The sequence below is a fragment of the Hippoglossus stenolepis genome, chromosome 4, assembly GCF_022539355.2.
Source record: "Hippoglossus stenolepis isolate QCI-W04-F060 chromosome 4, HSTE1.2, whole genome shotgun sequence".
In the NCBI taxonomy this organism is placed as follows: Eukaryota; Metazoa; Chordata; class Actinopteri; order Pleuronectiformes; family Pleuronectidae; genus Hippoglossus; species Hippoglossus stenolepis.
The window spans coordinates 26,735,300-26,748,947 of NC_061486.1; the positions used below are offsets into that span (position 1 = coordinate 26,735,300).

Below are 13,648 nucleotides of genomic sequence, written 5' to 3' on the forward strand. Positions count from 1 at the left end.
TTATTATTCATAAACAAAACTAGTACAAACATGAAATATAACATCATAACAAATGAAAACACAGCCATAAAATAATAAAGCCACAAACAAAGTTGGAATATTTAAGCATGACTACCCAATACAATATTATAAACTTGTAATAGTTAAAATCAGGGAATATGGACAAATACAAGTATATTTTCAGCTTTGATTGAAGTTTCGGCCTCAGCCTGCACTCCTCAGGGCTCTTGTTTCAACAGCTCTGTCCCCACTTTGTTTTGTAGCATTTATCAGAAGCTCTGTTCTGTCTTTTATACTGAAAGTGATAACCGGAAGCTGTACTTGTTGTTATGGCTGCAGAAATCACATGATATTCTAGTGAGGAGTTGGACCAGGAAACCAGTATCTCACAGTTTAGTACCTGATAACGGTGCTTCTTCTTCTTCTTCGATGTAACTCTACTACGGGAAGTTACTTTTATCACTGACCAAAGCACTTCCCTGCTCCGCCATGTAGTCGGGTAGGCGTAACTACTCACCGTTAAAAACGACCTATTCAGGAAGGCGTCAGGGAGTTTCGCCTTATCCATCGTTCAGTGAATTGATGAAGTTGTGAAGGAGCTCGCTGCTCCATCCGCAGGCTCCACCATGACCGAGCGGACCCCGCTTCTCCACTACCGCCTCTCCACCAGCGTCAATGAGTCCGCGCCGAGGACGCCTCCGGCCGGCCGACCCCCGGACCAGCACCCGGGCGGGCCCAGGCAGCGGTCCGCCCAGGCGGGCCAACCCAAGAAACTGTCCACCTTCGTCGGCGTGGTGATCCCCACCCTGCTGTCCATGTTCAGCGTGGTGGTGTTCCTGAGAATAGGTGAGCACCGGGGCTGTCAACTTCAATCACTGCACGTCTCTGTGTGACTGATCAGGCTCCACCAAGCCGCTATTAGAAAACACAGAGATCTTAAAGATTCACACAGAAGCCTGGCCTTAGGACTCACTGGCGATATTAATATAGTTTCATTTTGTTCTTCTATCTGAATAATCCTGGATGGATTACTGCAAATGTATACTAATAAACTCCACTCAAAGTATTTTAATTGTTTTATGAAATCAGTGTTCACTAAGGTGATTTAAACTGACAAGTCAATAAAGTACGGAGGGAACTAGTCATTGTAGGTTTTGTACACACACGACTGCAGTTAAAACCAAGCCCCTGTTTCTTATAAGTCCTCCCTGTGCTACCAGTGTCAGAACTGGACTGCATGCATGGACCATATTTTGTTACCCACATCTGATGGGATGGAGATTAAATAATAATAGTAATAGTAATCGAAATTAAAGCATAAAACCCAAGTAGGTCAACTCAGGGAATGTGGTACAACAAAAGTATGTTTTAAGTTCAAAGGAAGCTACTGACTCCGCCTGACGTATGTCCTCGGGCAAGGTGTTGCAGAGCCTCTGGGTTCTTATCTCAAAAGCTCTGTCCCCCCCATTCTACAGCTGTTTTAAAGCCTGGCAGCTAACTTCTGTGCTGTATGAAGCCAGTCTACAGATTCTGTCAAAAGGATGTTGCAGTTATCCAGGTGTCATGAGATAAATCCATGTAAATTAGTTTCGGTATCTTTAAATTTCCTTGTAGGACAAATTCTGTTCCTCAGTTGAATCACCAGTTGAATGTATAGTGAGTGCTCCACAATGGAGTTTGTCACTTATCAAATTTAATTATTCAGTGAGGAATACCACAGGCAGACATGTCTTTATTAAATTTCCACTTTGTAAAATATATTAAAACCACCAAACGTCTCACACAGTTTTGCATGTAACCTGCAAGGTGGATGAGTTCTCCCAGTCAGCAGGAAAGCCTTTTCTCCTCCTTATTTACATTTACTAGGTGTGAATGAAATGTTCGACCCGACTTTTCTTTCGTTCTGAATCTGATGTAACGTGTCCCTGGAAGTTTTATGATCTGTAGGGAAAGTGTAACTTACTGGTTTCTACTGGTAAAATCCTTCTTATCGGGGAACTAGAACTGGTAATTTAGAGGAAGGAGTCTTGTTTGTCATTCCGAGTAATGTTGTGTAAGTTTAAGGAAAAGTAGCTGAAATAACTCATTTTTGTTCACATCACCAAGAGTATAAAAGTATTCATGTGGAAAAAAAGCTGCTGATGTAAAACTATAGTTATCATAATGCAATCTAAGGTTTGACAGAGACCACTGAGAAGAACACATTATGTCATGATAACAAATGTATAATCTTTTATTTTAAAAGTTTAAAAGAAAGAAGTCTCTTCATCCTCACACAGTTTTATCTGCTCCTTTCTGTTATTTGTGTTCCAGGTATTTAGATGTTGCACTTGTGTGTGTTATTGCTTTGTTTTGTACCTTCTAAGTTGTTTTCTAACTCCCTCTCATTCCCTCCACCTCCCCTGCCCACAGTCTCGTGAGATGTCAGCTGCTGTGCTGTGGACACGCATATTGCACACACACACACACACACGTTTGTACAGCTTCTTAGTGAGGACACTCATCGGCATAATGCATTCCCTACCCTAACCCTAACCATCCAAACTAAATGCCTAACCCTAACCCTTAACCTAATTCTAACCCTAACCCTAAAACCAAGTCTTAACCACCAAACAGTCCATTAAAGGGGGGTCACATAGTGAGGACCGGCCAAAAGGTCCTCACTTTCCCAAAATGTCCTCACTCCGTCGGTTGTACACTCAAACTGGTCCTCACAAAGATAGCTGTACAAGAGCGCACACACACGTAGTGGCTGCTGTGTTGAACTTTCAAACTACTCTTCTCCCTCTGTTACGGTAAAGTCTGCCCAGGAAATAACAGTCACTGCCATTGTGGATGTGAAACTACTGTTAATTTCCCCGCCTCAAAAAAAGATTCTCAACTTGTGTGAGAACAAAGAGACTTCTTTCACTGGTGAATTACACATCTTTAACCTAAAAAAATATACATTTGTTATCATGAGATAATGTTTACTAGTAAATAAAAAAAAAATAGGGCATATATCATCCTAGAATGTGCATATAAATGACATCAAGGCTAAAACAAAGCAGTGTCTTTACCTCTGCCAAGGAGGTTATGTTTTTGTCTGCATTTATTTGTTTGTCGGCAGGATTAGGCAAAAACTACTCAACCAAATTCCTCCTAGTTTTGTGAAGGCGTGGGGCATGAGCAGAGAAAGACCCACGTAGGTTGTCATGCAGATCTGGGGACAGATCCAGAATTCTTTTACCCTTTCTTTTACATTGTGAGTTAGGGCGTTAATCAATATTTTAGTTGATTTCTCAGAGAATAATTCATGGCTCTTGATTAAAATCATGTTTGATGTTTAGATGACTGATATTTTTGGGTTTGTGCAATTTGATGCAGATCCAAATAAGAATTTGCATCTTGTCAATTCAAATGTGGTTTCATAGGGAAGTACTGGCCCTTGGCTGAGGTATGTGCTCTACTGAGGAACATTCTAGTTAAAGCTGTGCTTGCTGCCTTCTTTCTCTCCTGGTTCTTTGTCAATCATATTTTGGCTTTTGTAGGATTGTGATCATGTGACACTCAAAGCAGGACTGTGGATAAACTGCACGCTCAAAATAAGCCATATATAATATACATATTGTGTAAATACACTTCATGTATATAGAGCCCTTATCCACTCCAACAATGGAACAGTGGTGTGTGTTTCATTTATAGATGCAAAACAAACTGTTGTGCGACGCTTCACACGTCAGTAAATATTAGTAAAACGTCCTTATTTTCAGAGGTCTTGATTTACTGCTCTCTAGTAATTTCAGACACAGTGCATTAGCATGATAAATGTTGTATGTAACTATGCATTTTAACCAGAATATAAGTAATGTTTGTACAGTCCAGGCCATAATTATATGGACTGTTACTCTGCTTTTGTTCCACACTGTCCCTCAATAAAATATTGGGTTCAACATAAAAGTGCCACATGTATGTCAAATCAATATAGAAAGGACTCTTTAAGAGATAAACTGTGGCCCTTGATAGGTTCCAATGTTAATGAGCTAATACACAGGCTTTCAAATAAAACCATAAAATCATATTTAACATCCTGTGTAAAAGGGCTTGGCAGTCATTGACCTACTGAAGTCTGACCCATGCACAGACATCAGCAGACACTTTGTATCCTCGCTGCTTATTCTTATGCTGCTTATACTGGTCTTCATCAAATAGACCGCATGTCTAATCGGACTGAGATCCAATGTTTAACATCGTTGTTCTGCTGCGTTAGGTTGACTCTGAGCTCACAGAATGCTCCTGTTCAGCTCTGCATTCATCCTGTTGCTTCTGTCAGCAGTGAATCATCGATAAATACCAGTGTGCCAGTACCATTGGCAGCCATACAGGATTTGCCACTGCCACAACAGAACCAGCACCACGAGGTGGTGTCGTTGCGTCATGAGCTCTTTCCTCTCCAAACTTTCGTATATTCCATCATTATGTTAGAAGTTGATCTTGCTTCATCAGCCCATAGAGCTCTGCTTGTTCATGTCTGTGTCTGAGGTTTACCAGAGGTTTACAGCATCTTGTGGTAAAACCTCTGAAGTCTAAGTCTCTTGATTGTTCAAAAGGGAACATGTCCTTGTACATCCTGCAGAGCGTTGTTGATTTGTTTTACAGCTCAATGGAATTTACTTCACTATGTAAATTATTTTCTGCTTATTTACAGGAACTGGGTTACTCAGTCTACCAGCTCGTTTGCCATTTACTAGTTTTCCTAAACACATCAGCTTTTTTAAGATGTACCAGACTGTTGATCTTGACAAATAAATTACTTTTGATATATCGGAGATTTAAGTTTTTGCTGAACCTCATTATTAACGTATTCCCTTGCATGGACACCTCTGTACTCCTACTCCTCCATCTGAGCTGTAAAGCAGCTTTCAGACATGCACTGTACTACATGTCAGCGTGAACCAACGTGGAAATACAGCTTAAGTCTCAAGAGAGAGCAGAGACTTGGCAAGTCAATGTAGCATCCAGTAAACTCTGAAGCCTGAAGTATTTTTCTAATATGGTACTTCCCCTTCATAAAGATCTTATACATTTTAAAGAAGCTTCTAGTAATATATCAACTGATACTCTGTGGGGGTCCTATAAATTATTGTAAATCAAATCATTTGTGTGGAACGGAAGGTGCAACCTAGTGAACCATATCCATATTTTTAATTAATCTAATGACAGGTTTCATTTGTACTTTTTTCTTGATTGTCTTGATGAGTCTCAACATAATCTTTACATGTCACAGCTCCTGTAACTATAACATATTTCACATTTTATAATCCACAGTTGTTGTACACATTGTATATGTAATATGGGTTTTAAGACGGACCTTGAATGTGTGGTTCAAACGTAGTTGATGTGATGGTTATCTTAGTGCGTATTAATGTGCATTCTCACTTCCCCTGTGTTACTGTGTGGGCTCATTTCGGGAAAGTTGAGCTTCCCTCTTTAACCACACTGAAGTTACTTTTGAACACAGTTCTGTGTTTAACCAGCTTATCAGCAGAGTTTATTAATATTTTTTTTTTTTGTCTGACTAGGATTTCTGGTGGGCCAGTGCGGACTGTACCAAGCCATTGCCATGCTCCTGGTGGCCTACTTCATCATCTGCATGACTGTGCTGTCAGTTTGTGCCATCTCCACCAATGGAGCCCTGGATGCTGGGGGAGCCTATTGTATCCTCCTACCTACCAGTGTCAGTAACATTAGCAATGGTCAAGATGTCGGCAGAGAGCACACACTCCATGCTGCACCAACACAAACACAAACAATGCCCTTGTTTCATTTATGCGTTGTCTGTGACTCTGAATGGAGTTTTGTTTATGAACTACATCATGAGGCACTGTTGAGGTCTTGGGATTGGGATGCCACTGCTTCCCTGCCAGGAATTTGTAAATTACCCTAATTAGTGTTGTTTATTCAATATATCTGATTTGCATTTAGACGTTTACATTTAGAGTCCAACTGATATTTCTTGAATCTTGAATCTTGATATTGATGTTCTGGGGCAGATGCCAACGCTGATATTAGGGAGGAAAAACATTCAGCTGATGTGTGTATATATATTTATGTATAAATTGGCAATTAAGATTACGTTATAAAACATTTATGACAAAGAAATGTAATTAAGGCTTAATATTTTAAAGTTTTGTCATAAACTTAACTATGAATATATCTTAACTAAATAATATATAAATACAATAATAATATTTGAATGAAAGAAAACACAAATGCAACCAAATATATAGGACTTCAAATGAGAAAATATATATTTTTTGTAAAAAGTAAACATAAATGCACATCTTTTATGCTTTGTTTATTTTGTAAAATAATATTAGTGCTTAAAAGCAAACAACTATGCCAATACTCCAATACTATGTCTATAAAAGACTCATATCGGCTGATATTATCGACCAGCTGATATAATCACAGATAAGTCAAACTGCCTTGTTTTCTTAGCTTTTGGGTTTTTGCTGTTGTGAATTCCTGCAGATGATCATGTACAGTAATAGTAATAAATTAACCATGGAGCATCGGCAATAATTTGACAGCTTATCGTATCTTTACATTTCCCTTTAAGTCATAACATTATGATTATGGTATGGCCACAGGAATTAAGTTATTCAAAAATTATACAATATCTACACACACTATCATCATGCTTTGTTTTGACTCTCTTCAAAACTTCAAATCATGTTTAGATCCTTTACACCACACTATTCTTTTTGTTATGGTTGGGTTTTTTTTTTTTTAAAAGTGTCACAGCCCGGCTCAAAGATTGTGACAAGGAGGGAGATGACATGAGTGGACTGTTGCTCTTTCAGATATTTATTAACAAAATCAATTATAATCAACAACACAACGTGTGTCCAAGAACAAAAACAGAAAAGGATGCTGCAGTCAGGAGTCAGGGAGAGCCAACCTCGTCCCACCGAGAGCGTGAGAGAGAGAGAGGAACGTGGCAAGGCCTTTTAAAGGGCACAGCCCACCTGGCCGAGGTGTGCACTGATTAACGCTGACGTCACCTCCACCTACAGCTCAGGGGAAAAGAGAACAGCGACACCTAGTGTCCAGGTGAGGGTGGAAGGGGTCGTCACAAAAGAGACATCCATTGAAAATATCATGTCTTAAAGCCGAAATGCTTACTATTAGTATAGAAATAAACAAAAAAGTGAATCAAACATTAACGCACACACACGCACACGCACACACACACACACACACACACACACACACAAAAACACCTGTTTTCACTGTGTATCCAAAAACAAGTGAACTATGGCTTAACATTACTCAGACATGATCAGCCGAGCGTTGGGTCCAGAGTTTGGTGGCAGCATCGGTATCATGTTCTTCCTGGCTAATGTGTGCGGCAGCGCTCTGTTCGTGCTGGGTCTGGTTGAGGCCATCATCGACACGTTCGGCAAGCCGGAAGGTAAGTTTGATTGTTAACAGCTGGTGAAATGCTGCCAGTTCAGTGTTTTGGTTGGAAAGTGTCAGCATTGCTTGTTGTCATATCATGAGATCTCCAACATTCTATGTCTATTAATATTCTGTGTTATAATGTTATGCTAAATATCCTTTCAATTATTTGAAGCATTAACAATTCTTTCCCTTTATCTTCTCCCTCATGACCTTCCACTGGACATCTTGTCCTCTCCTAGACGGGATTGTGGCCACTTCTCCCTACCAGGTCTTGCCGTCCGGCTACTGGTGGTCTCTGCTGTATGCCACTGGCATCGCCCTGCTTTGCCTGCTGGTGTGCCTGGTTGGAGCCCACATCTACGCCAAGGCCACTTTCATCATCTTCCTGGTGGTCATGTTTGTCCTGGGCACCATCTTCATCAGCTTCTTTGCCGTACGGCCACACATCATCTTGCTGCCCAGCTCCGCCACGGCCAACGGAACAGGCCCTGTGTCTCCCACTACAGCCAACTTCACTGGCTTCAAGTTGGACACGCTGGTCGGGAACCTGTGGGGTAAGGTGGAGGACGCTGGTCCAAATGTTGGACTTCAGTCACAAATAAGTTCATACCAAACATTTTAGTGTACTTAACGACTATATGCAAATCAAACTTAGATTGGATTTGGAGATACCAATGAATAATCGGCAATCAGCACTAAGAATTTAATTGATTAAAACCATTAAATTACGTGAATTCCATGTTAATTACAGTGACCTGCAGAGTGGTGTACTGTGGTTTGGTTGTTGTGCAGTTTTTTGTTGCATCAGTTCTTCAGCATAATTAGCCTTCTTTGAATATCTTTAAAATTGTGTAGTCATTAATTGAATCGCAACAAAAAGTAGTTGTAACTTATAACCACGACTACTAATAATAATAACATTAATAATAATAGGATACAATTATTTCTCAAATACCTAATTTGTCTGGATTTTGTGACAAAGTATTAGTCACGCTAGTAGTAAAAAGATGTCCTATAGGCAAAAACTATGCTGCATATTGGCTGTCATGATGGGTCTAGTTGAGGCACTGGTGGGTCTTTTTTCTGGTTCCTAAAACTCGTGGGGAAAGTTGATCAAATCTCAGTTCCTCACACAATGGCTACTTTTGAAACTCTAGAGGTCTTAGAGTTTCGTAAAACATGTTAAATTTCCCATTTGAGTTTGAATCAAAGAAAACTAACTGTGGTGCTGATTGTTGCTCGATCAGTAGTCGGCTTATCTCCCAATAAAACCTTCAGTTGAATGAATTAGAAAAAGATTGTAACATTAGCAGACTTACCAAATCTGTATGTGGTAACATACAGATGAAGCAGGTACTGAAAGAGTCAATTAACTTTAATGTGTTTAAAGTACAAAGTCTCATATTGTTCTATTCAGAGCCACAGTTTCTTCTGTCTAAATACAATTCTGTTGTTAGAGAAATAAATTGGATGATGCTAGGTTGTGGACATCACATGGTAATAACGTCTTCTGACTGAAGTCTTTTTTTAGCCCATAGTTAAACTGTTGTAATGTCCAAAACATTTCAGCAATGTTAAACTTTAAACATAAATTTGAACTGGGATGCAAAACATGGTTCATTCTACTTATTTATCAAACTGCAACAACCCTCAAAAGATGATGATAATACAGTTTATTATCAGGTTAAATAAAGATACCATGACCTTTGTAGTGACTAGATCTCAACCAGATATTTGAACGGAGACAGGAAAGATTTGTTTCATTTATATGATAAAAAGGAGAATTCATTTGACTTTTTACACACACACACAAACGCACGCACTTGCTTCAAACTGGCACCTGTCCAGCAACCAGTCCACATGCTTTGTGCCACAGTTTCCTCTTATAGAGACAGAGGGAAGGAAACAAACAAACAAAAACAGAAAAACAAAGTTTTTAACATTTGACTTTTCCTGACCCTTCAATGTTCAAACCCCAGATTGTACCAGCACTACCTCCTAATTTTCAACCTTTTTTCCTCATCTGCTTCTTAATAGATCTACTGAATTCCTCCATGTCACTGAAATAGTAAACACAATCATTGCTGGGTAAACATAAATATTGGTAACACTTAAAAAGATTACGTTAAATAAAATTGATTAAGGTAGGTATACAGTTAATATAGATTTGAATGCATTTGTAAGGTAAACAGGCAGCTGTCCTGGGCGACTAAAATTCCACGGTTGTCTTGTAAATCTATCTTCTAACTTGCCCGAATCAGTTTTCTGACGCGTGTGAAACCCTCCGAACTCTATTAAAAAAAGCAGTAATTTAATCACTTAGTACAAAGTTTTCAAAAGCTGAATTAAACATACTCAGACCATCCTGGGTCGTGTTTCCACAGTTTTAACACTAATCAATTCTAGCTTTGTCAAAATAAACTCTCACTACTTTGTCACATTAATGAAGGTTCTGCTCTGTTTACAGCCGGGGTTCATGTGACACCTGTGATTACCTACTATTTCCTGTCAAAATGGCTGCTGTGGAAAAAAAGCTCCATTACGGATTAGTAAAAACTTCTGTCCTCTGCCAACAAAGAAGGAAAATATTTATTTTCTGAAAAAACAGGGGCTGCAACAGCACAAACCACTCATTACCACCAAAGAGCCTCTGGCTCCATTTCCTGCAGTGTTAATTCCAACTTCATTTAATTGTGGGAAGCCAGTGAGGAATCATGTAAATGTAATTTTTCACTCCACTAGTAACTCTGGTTCGTGTGAACAGTGCCACCAGAAGAAAAGGTCCATTAGATGTAGTAAATGTACAACTAACCGAACACTCGACTCAGTTTGCAGGGATTCATATCCAAACACATGATGACTGAGCCATAAACACTGTAACTTGGGCCTGCACCCGGGGACACGTGAGAAATATTACACACAGCAAGCTTTGGATTATCCCAAGATCCAACTAGAATGCACACACAGACTTTTAAAATTATACTTTAACATGTGATATGAATGAAAACTTATTTATGTTTTTACGAATAAGAGTGGTCATGTTTCTGTTACCTTAGAATGAGCCCCTCATATCTACTTTGGAAGCAGTTCCTCTTGTGGACTGGCTCTAGTTCTGGTTCTAGGTTCTCCTGCACACTTATGGGGAGGGTGAGGCCTCACTGCTAGATGCCATTAAACCATACACAATATAAATTCAAAGTTCAAATGCTGTAAAACAAGATGTTTGGTGGCGAGCAGGTTCAGAGAAGTATCTGCCAACAAACCAAATTAACTGCTAGTAGATTGATGCTGTTGACAAATGCTCAACCACAGGGACTAAACTGTTGTTCTCTCTTCCCACAGCTGACTACACGGTGGATTATACTACTAAAACTATGATGACCTTTGCCACAGTTTTCGCTGTCATGTTTAATGGCTGTACCGGCATCATGGCTGGTTCTAACATGTCAGGTACGAGAGGCCAGTTGTGTGTACATGTGTGCGTGTTACCTGATTGTCTGTCTGTGAACAACGAGGCTGATCTGTGTGTCCTTCAGGTGATCTGAAAAGTCCCAGTTATTCCATTCCCCGTGGTACCATAACAGCCGTCATCTTCACCTTCATCATCTATAACTTGCTCAGTGTGATGGTGGCCTGCTCCTGTGATCGGTGAGCAACACACAACCACACACACACACACACACACACACACACAACCACAAACAAACGAGCACTGAAATGGCCCACAATTGAACATAAATCCCTGCAGATCCAAACAAGTTAATTAAACCTGGGTTGATAAGAGTAAAAGTAGAAATGGATGTTAGCATGTTTTGTTTTCACTTAGTCCTTATCAGATAATGCAAACAGGGTTTGTTTTCCGCCTCAACAAACAGAATTGGAGCCTGATTTTATTTCCAGTGAATGTTATCCAACACCAGGTGTCAGTTCATCAGAAAAACTGCAAAAATGCAAGCAGCAAAAATAATGAAAACACAACTCTGGTAGTTGATAGAAATTGAAGGGAATCAGATATTTAATTCCATGTAAATGCTGTAAAGGAACATTATAAGGACCGTGATACTGTTGCAGACATTGAAACAATGAGCGGATCAAGCTGAGAAATCGTGCCTGGGTTTGTCCGATGGGAATTCAGACATGAAGTTGTGTCATATAACCACAACTAGGACCCATCAGGTCAGCACCAGGTCCTCCTGTTACTCCTCCGTATGGTGGCTACAACCTCATCTTCCTCTGGTGCTCCAACAGTACACTGGAACACTTGCTGTTTGCAACATGATCTCCCATTTGTTAAAGGCCCTGCACACCCACATAGGGGTTTTCACTTATTCTGGCCAATTACACTTACCATATTGAAGATGGAGCTATGTCAGTTGCACTAATTTCATGGATCAATTAAAATGTTGCACTGATTAATATTTTTATATTAACAACAGATTATATGGTCCAAGATAGAGCTAAAAGTAGGCTAAATAAGTACATATACAAAAATAAATGTTGCCCTGCGTCTACTGAATGTTTAAATTAGCAACATGTTGAGAGTTGCATAACATTTGAAGCTTGATCCTAGTCAGGCTATAGTTAACTTGTATATGTGGTTTACAAGTAATGTCATCGTCCACAGCAGAGTTACAGCAAAAATACGAACTAAAGAACCTGTGTCAAAACATCCCCCCACCTCTGACAGTCAGTCAAGATAAATTTATAGCGAAGCATTCCTTTAATCAAGTGTCAGCGTGCAGCTAACAGTTCATCAGTGACAAGTGGACAACTCTGGTGTCCTCACTCTGACTTTGAAGTTTAGAGCCGTAAAGCATAGAGTCCTTGATGCTGCAGTTGGTATTTACTTCTTTCTATTTATTTGTCCTCCCTCTCCCCCTATCTGTCTGTCTCTTTCTATCTGTCTTTTGCGGAGTGCCAGAGCTCAGTATTGATGTAGCTCTAAAGCGAGTGTTGCTAAGGTGCTAAACTGACATGACAGGGCTATAAAAGAGCATCGGAGATCAATACTGCCATCATTTACCCTGCCACGCTGTCCTCCTACCACATGCACTCCCAGTGATAAGAGACAATGTATTTTAACACATTTTCTATACCTCTGCAGTGCTCTATCTTTCCCCTGAGAATCACACACATATACACCAGTTTATTTTACATGGGTTTAGATATACTGTACAAAGCTAGAACTAGAAAACAATGACCTTTAAGTGGAGGGGTCATGGTTGAAGGCTTGGGGCAGTGGGACAGAGTCAATTCATAGCCCCCACTCACATGACTCAACTAAGAGGCCACAAAAGATCCCTCACATGATGTGTGTGTGTGGGTGTGGGTGTGTGGGTGTGTCTTTCATATTCTCAGCTTGAAACACAGTTTTGGAAACGGTAGGATCTGGTCACATGAGCCACATCAGGGACACATGTGGATACACACAGCAGTCATTCTGAAACCCCAGGGGTTTTACCCCAGGGGGTACTTCCACAGTTGCCAGGGGGTCTGTGGAAAGAGTGTATACATTTTTTTTTTTGATTCGAAAAACAACAACAAGCAAGCAGAGATGGTAGCTGTTGGATAAATAGAAAACTATAAAAATGGAATTGTTAACTAAAAGTATTTAACTGTTGAACAACCTTTTTCAACAACCTGCCTGTTTAACAGAATGACTCAAAACTTAGGTACAGACCCACACTAACTCTGTTAGAACTGAAGAAGTCTCAGTGGCCTGTGAACACACGTACAACTCCTGAAGATGTTAAAATACTTGCAAAAATAAGAGAAAAACACTAGCGGTTTCGTTAAAAGGCACATATAAATCATACAAAATAAAATGGATTGGTAACTTATAAAACAGTGTGTGTGTGTGTGTGTGTGTGTGTGTGTGTGTGTGTGTGTGTGTTGTATTGTATTGTGTTGTATTGTATTGTGTTGTATTGTATTGTATTGTGTTTGTTTGGCAGTGGTCACAGTTTTTCCACTGATAAAGTCAAGTCACTTGAGACACATTTGACACACATTCTGATTCCAGGTGTGAACTGCAGCTGGATTTAGACAGGATCTGGACACATGCCACACAGTGTGTGTGTGTGTGTGTGTGTGTGTGTGTGTGTGTGTGTGTGTGTGTGTGTGTGTGTGTGTGTGTGTGTGTGTGTGTGTGTGTGTGTGTGTGTGTGTGTGTGTGTGTGAACTGCATGCCTAGACCTGTGCT

At 39.9% G+C, this 13,648-nt stretch overlaps 1 protein-coding gene across 1 annotated transcript in view; it reads left to right on the plus strand.

The window, feature by feature from the left end:
* Nucleotides 1–325: 325 nt before the first annotated feature.
* Nucleotides 326–13,648, plus strand: part of zgc:153039 (uncharacterized protein LOC767698 homolog) — a 67,905-nt gene continuing 54,582 nt past the window's right edge. The window contains exons 1-6 of the mRNA XM_035154211.2: nt 326–846; nt 5,562–5,696; nt 7,319–7,456; nt 7,686–8,000; nt 10,789–10,896; nt 10,983–11,094. Coding sequence (XP_035010102.1) covers nt 627–846; nt 5,562–5,696; nt 7,319–7,456; nt 7,686–8,000; nt 10,789–10,896; nt 10,983–11,094 — 1,028 coding nt within the window. The 5' untranslated portion in view covers nt 326–626. The remainder of the gene's footprint in view (nt 847–5,561; nt 5,697–7,318; nt 7,457–7,685; nt 8,001–10,788; nt 10,897–10,982; nt 11,095–13,648) is intronic.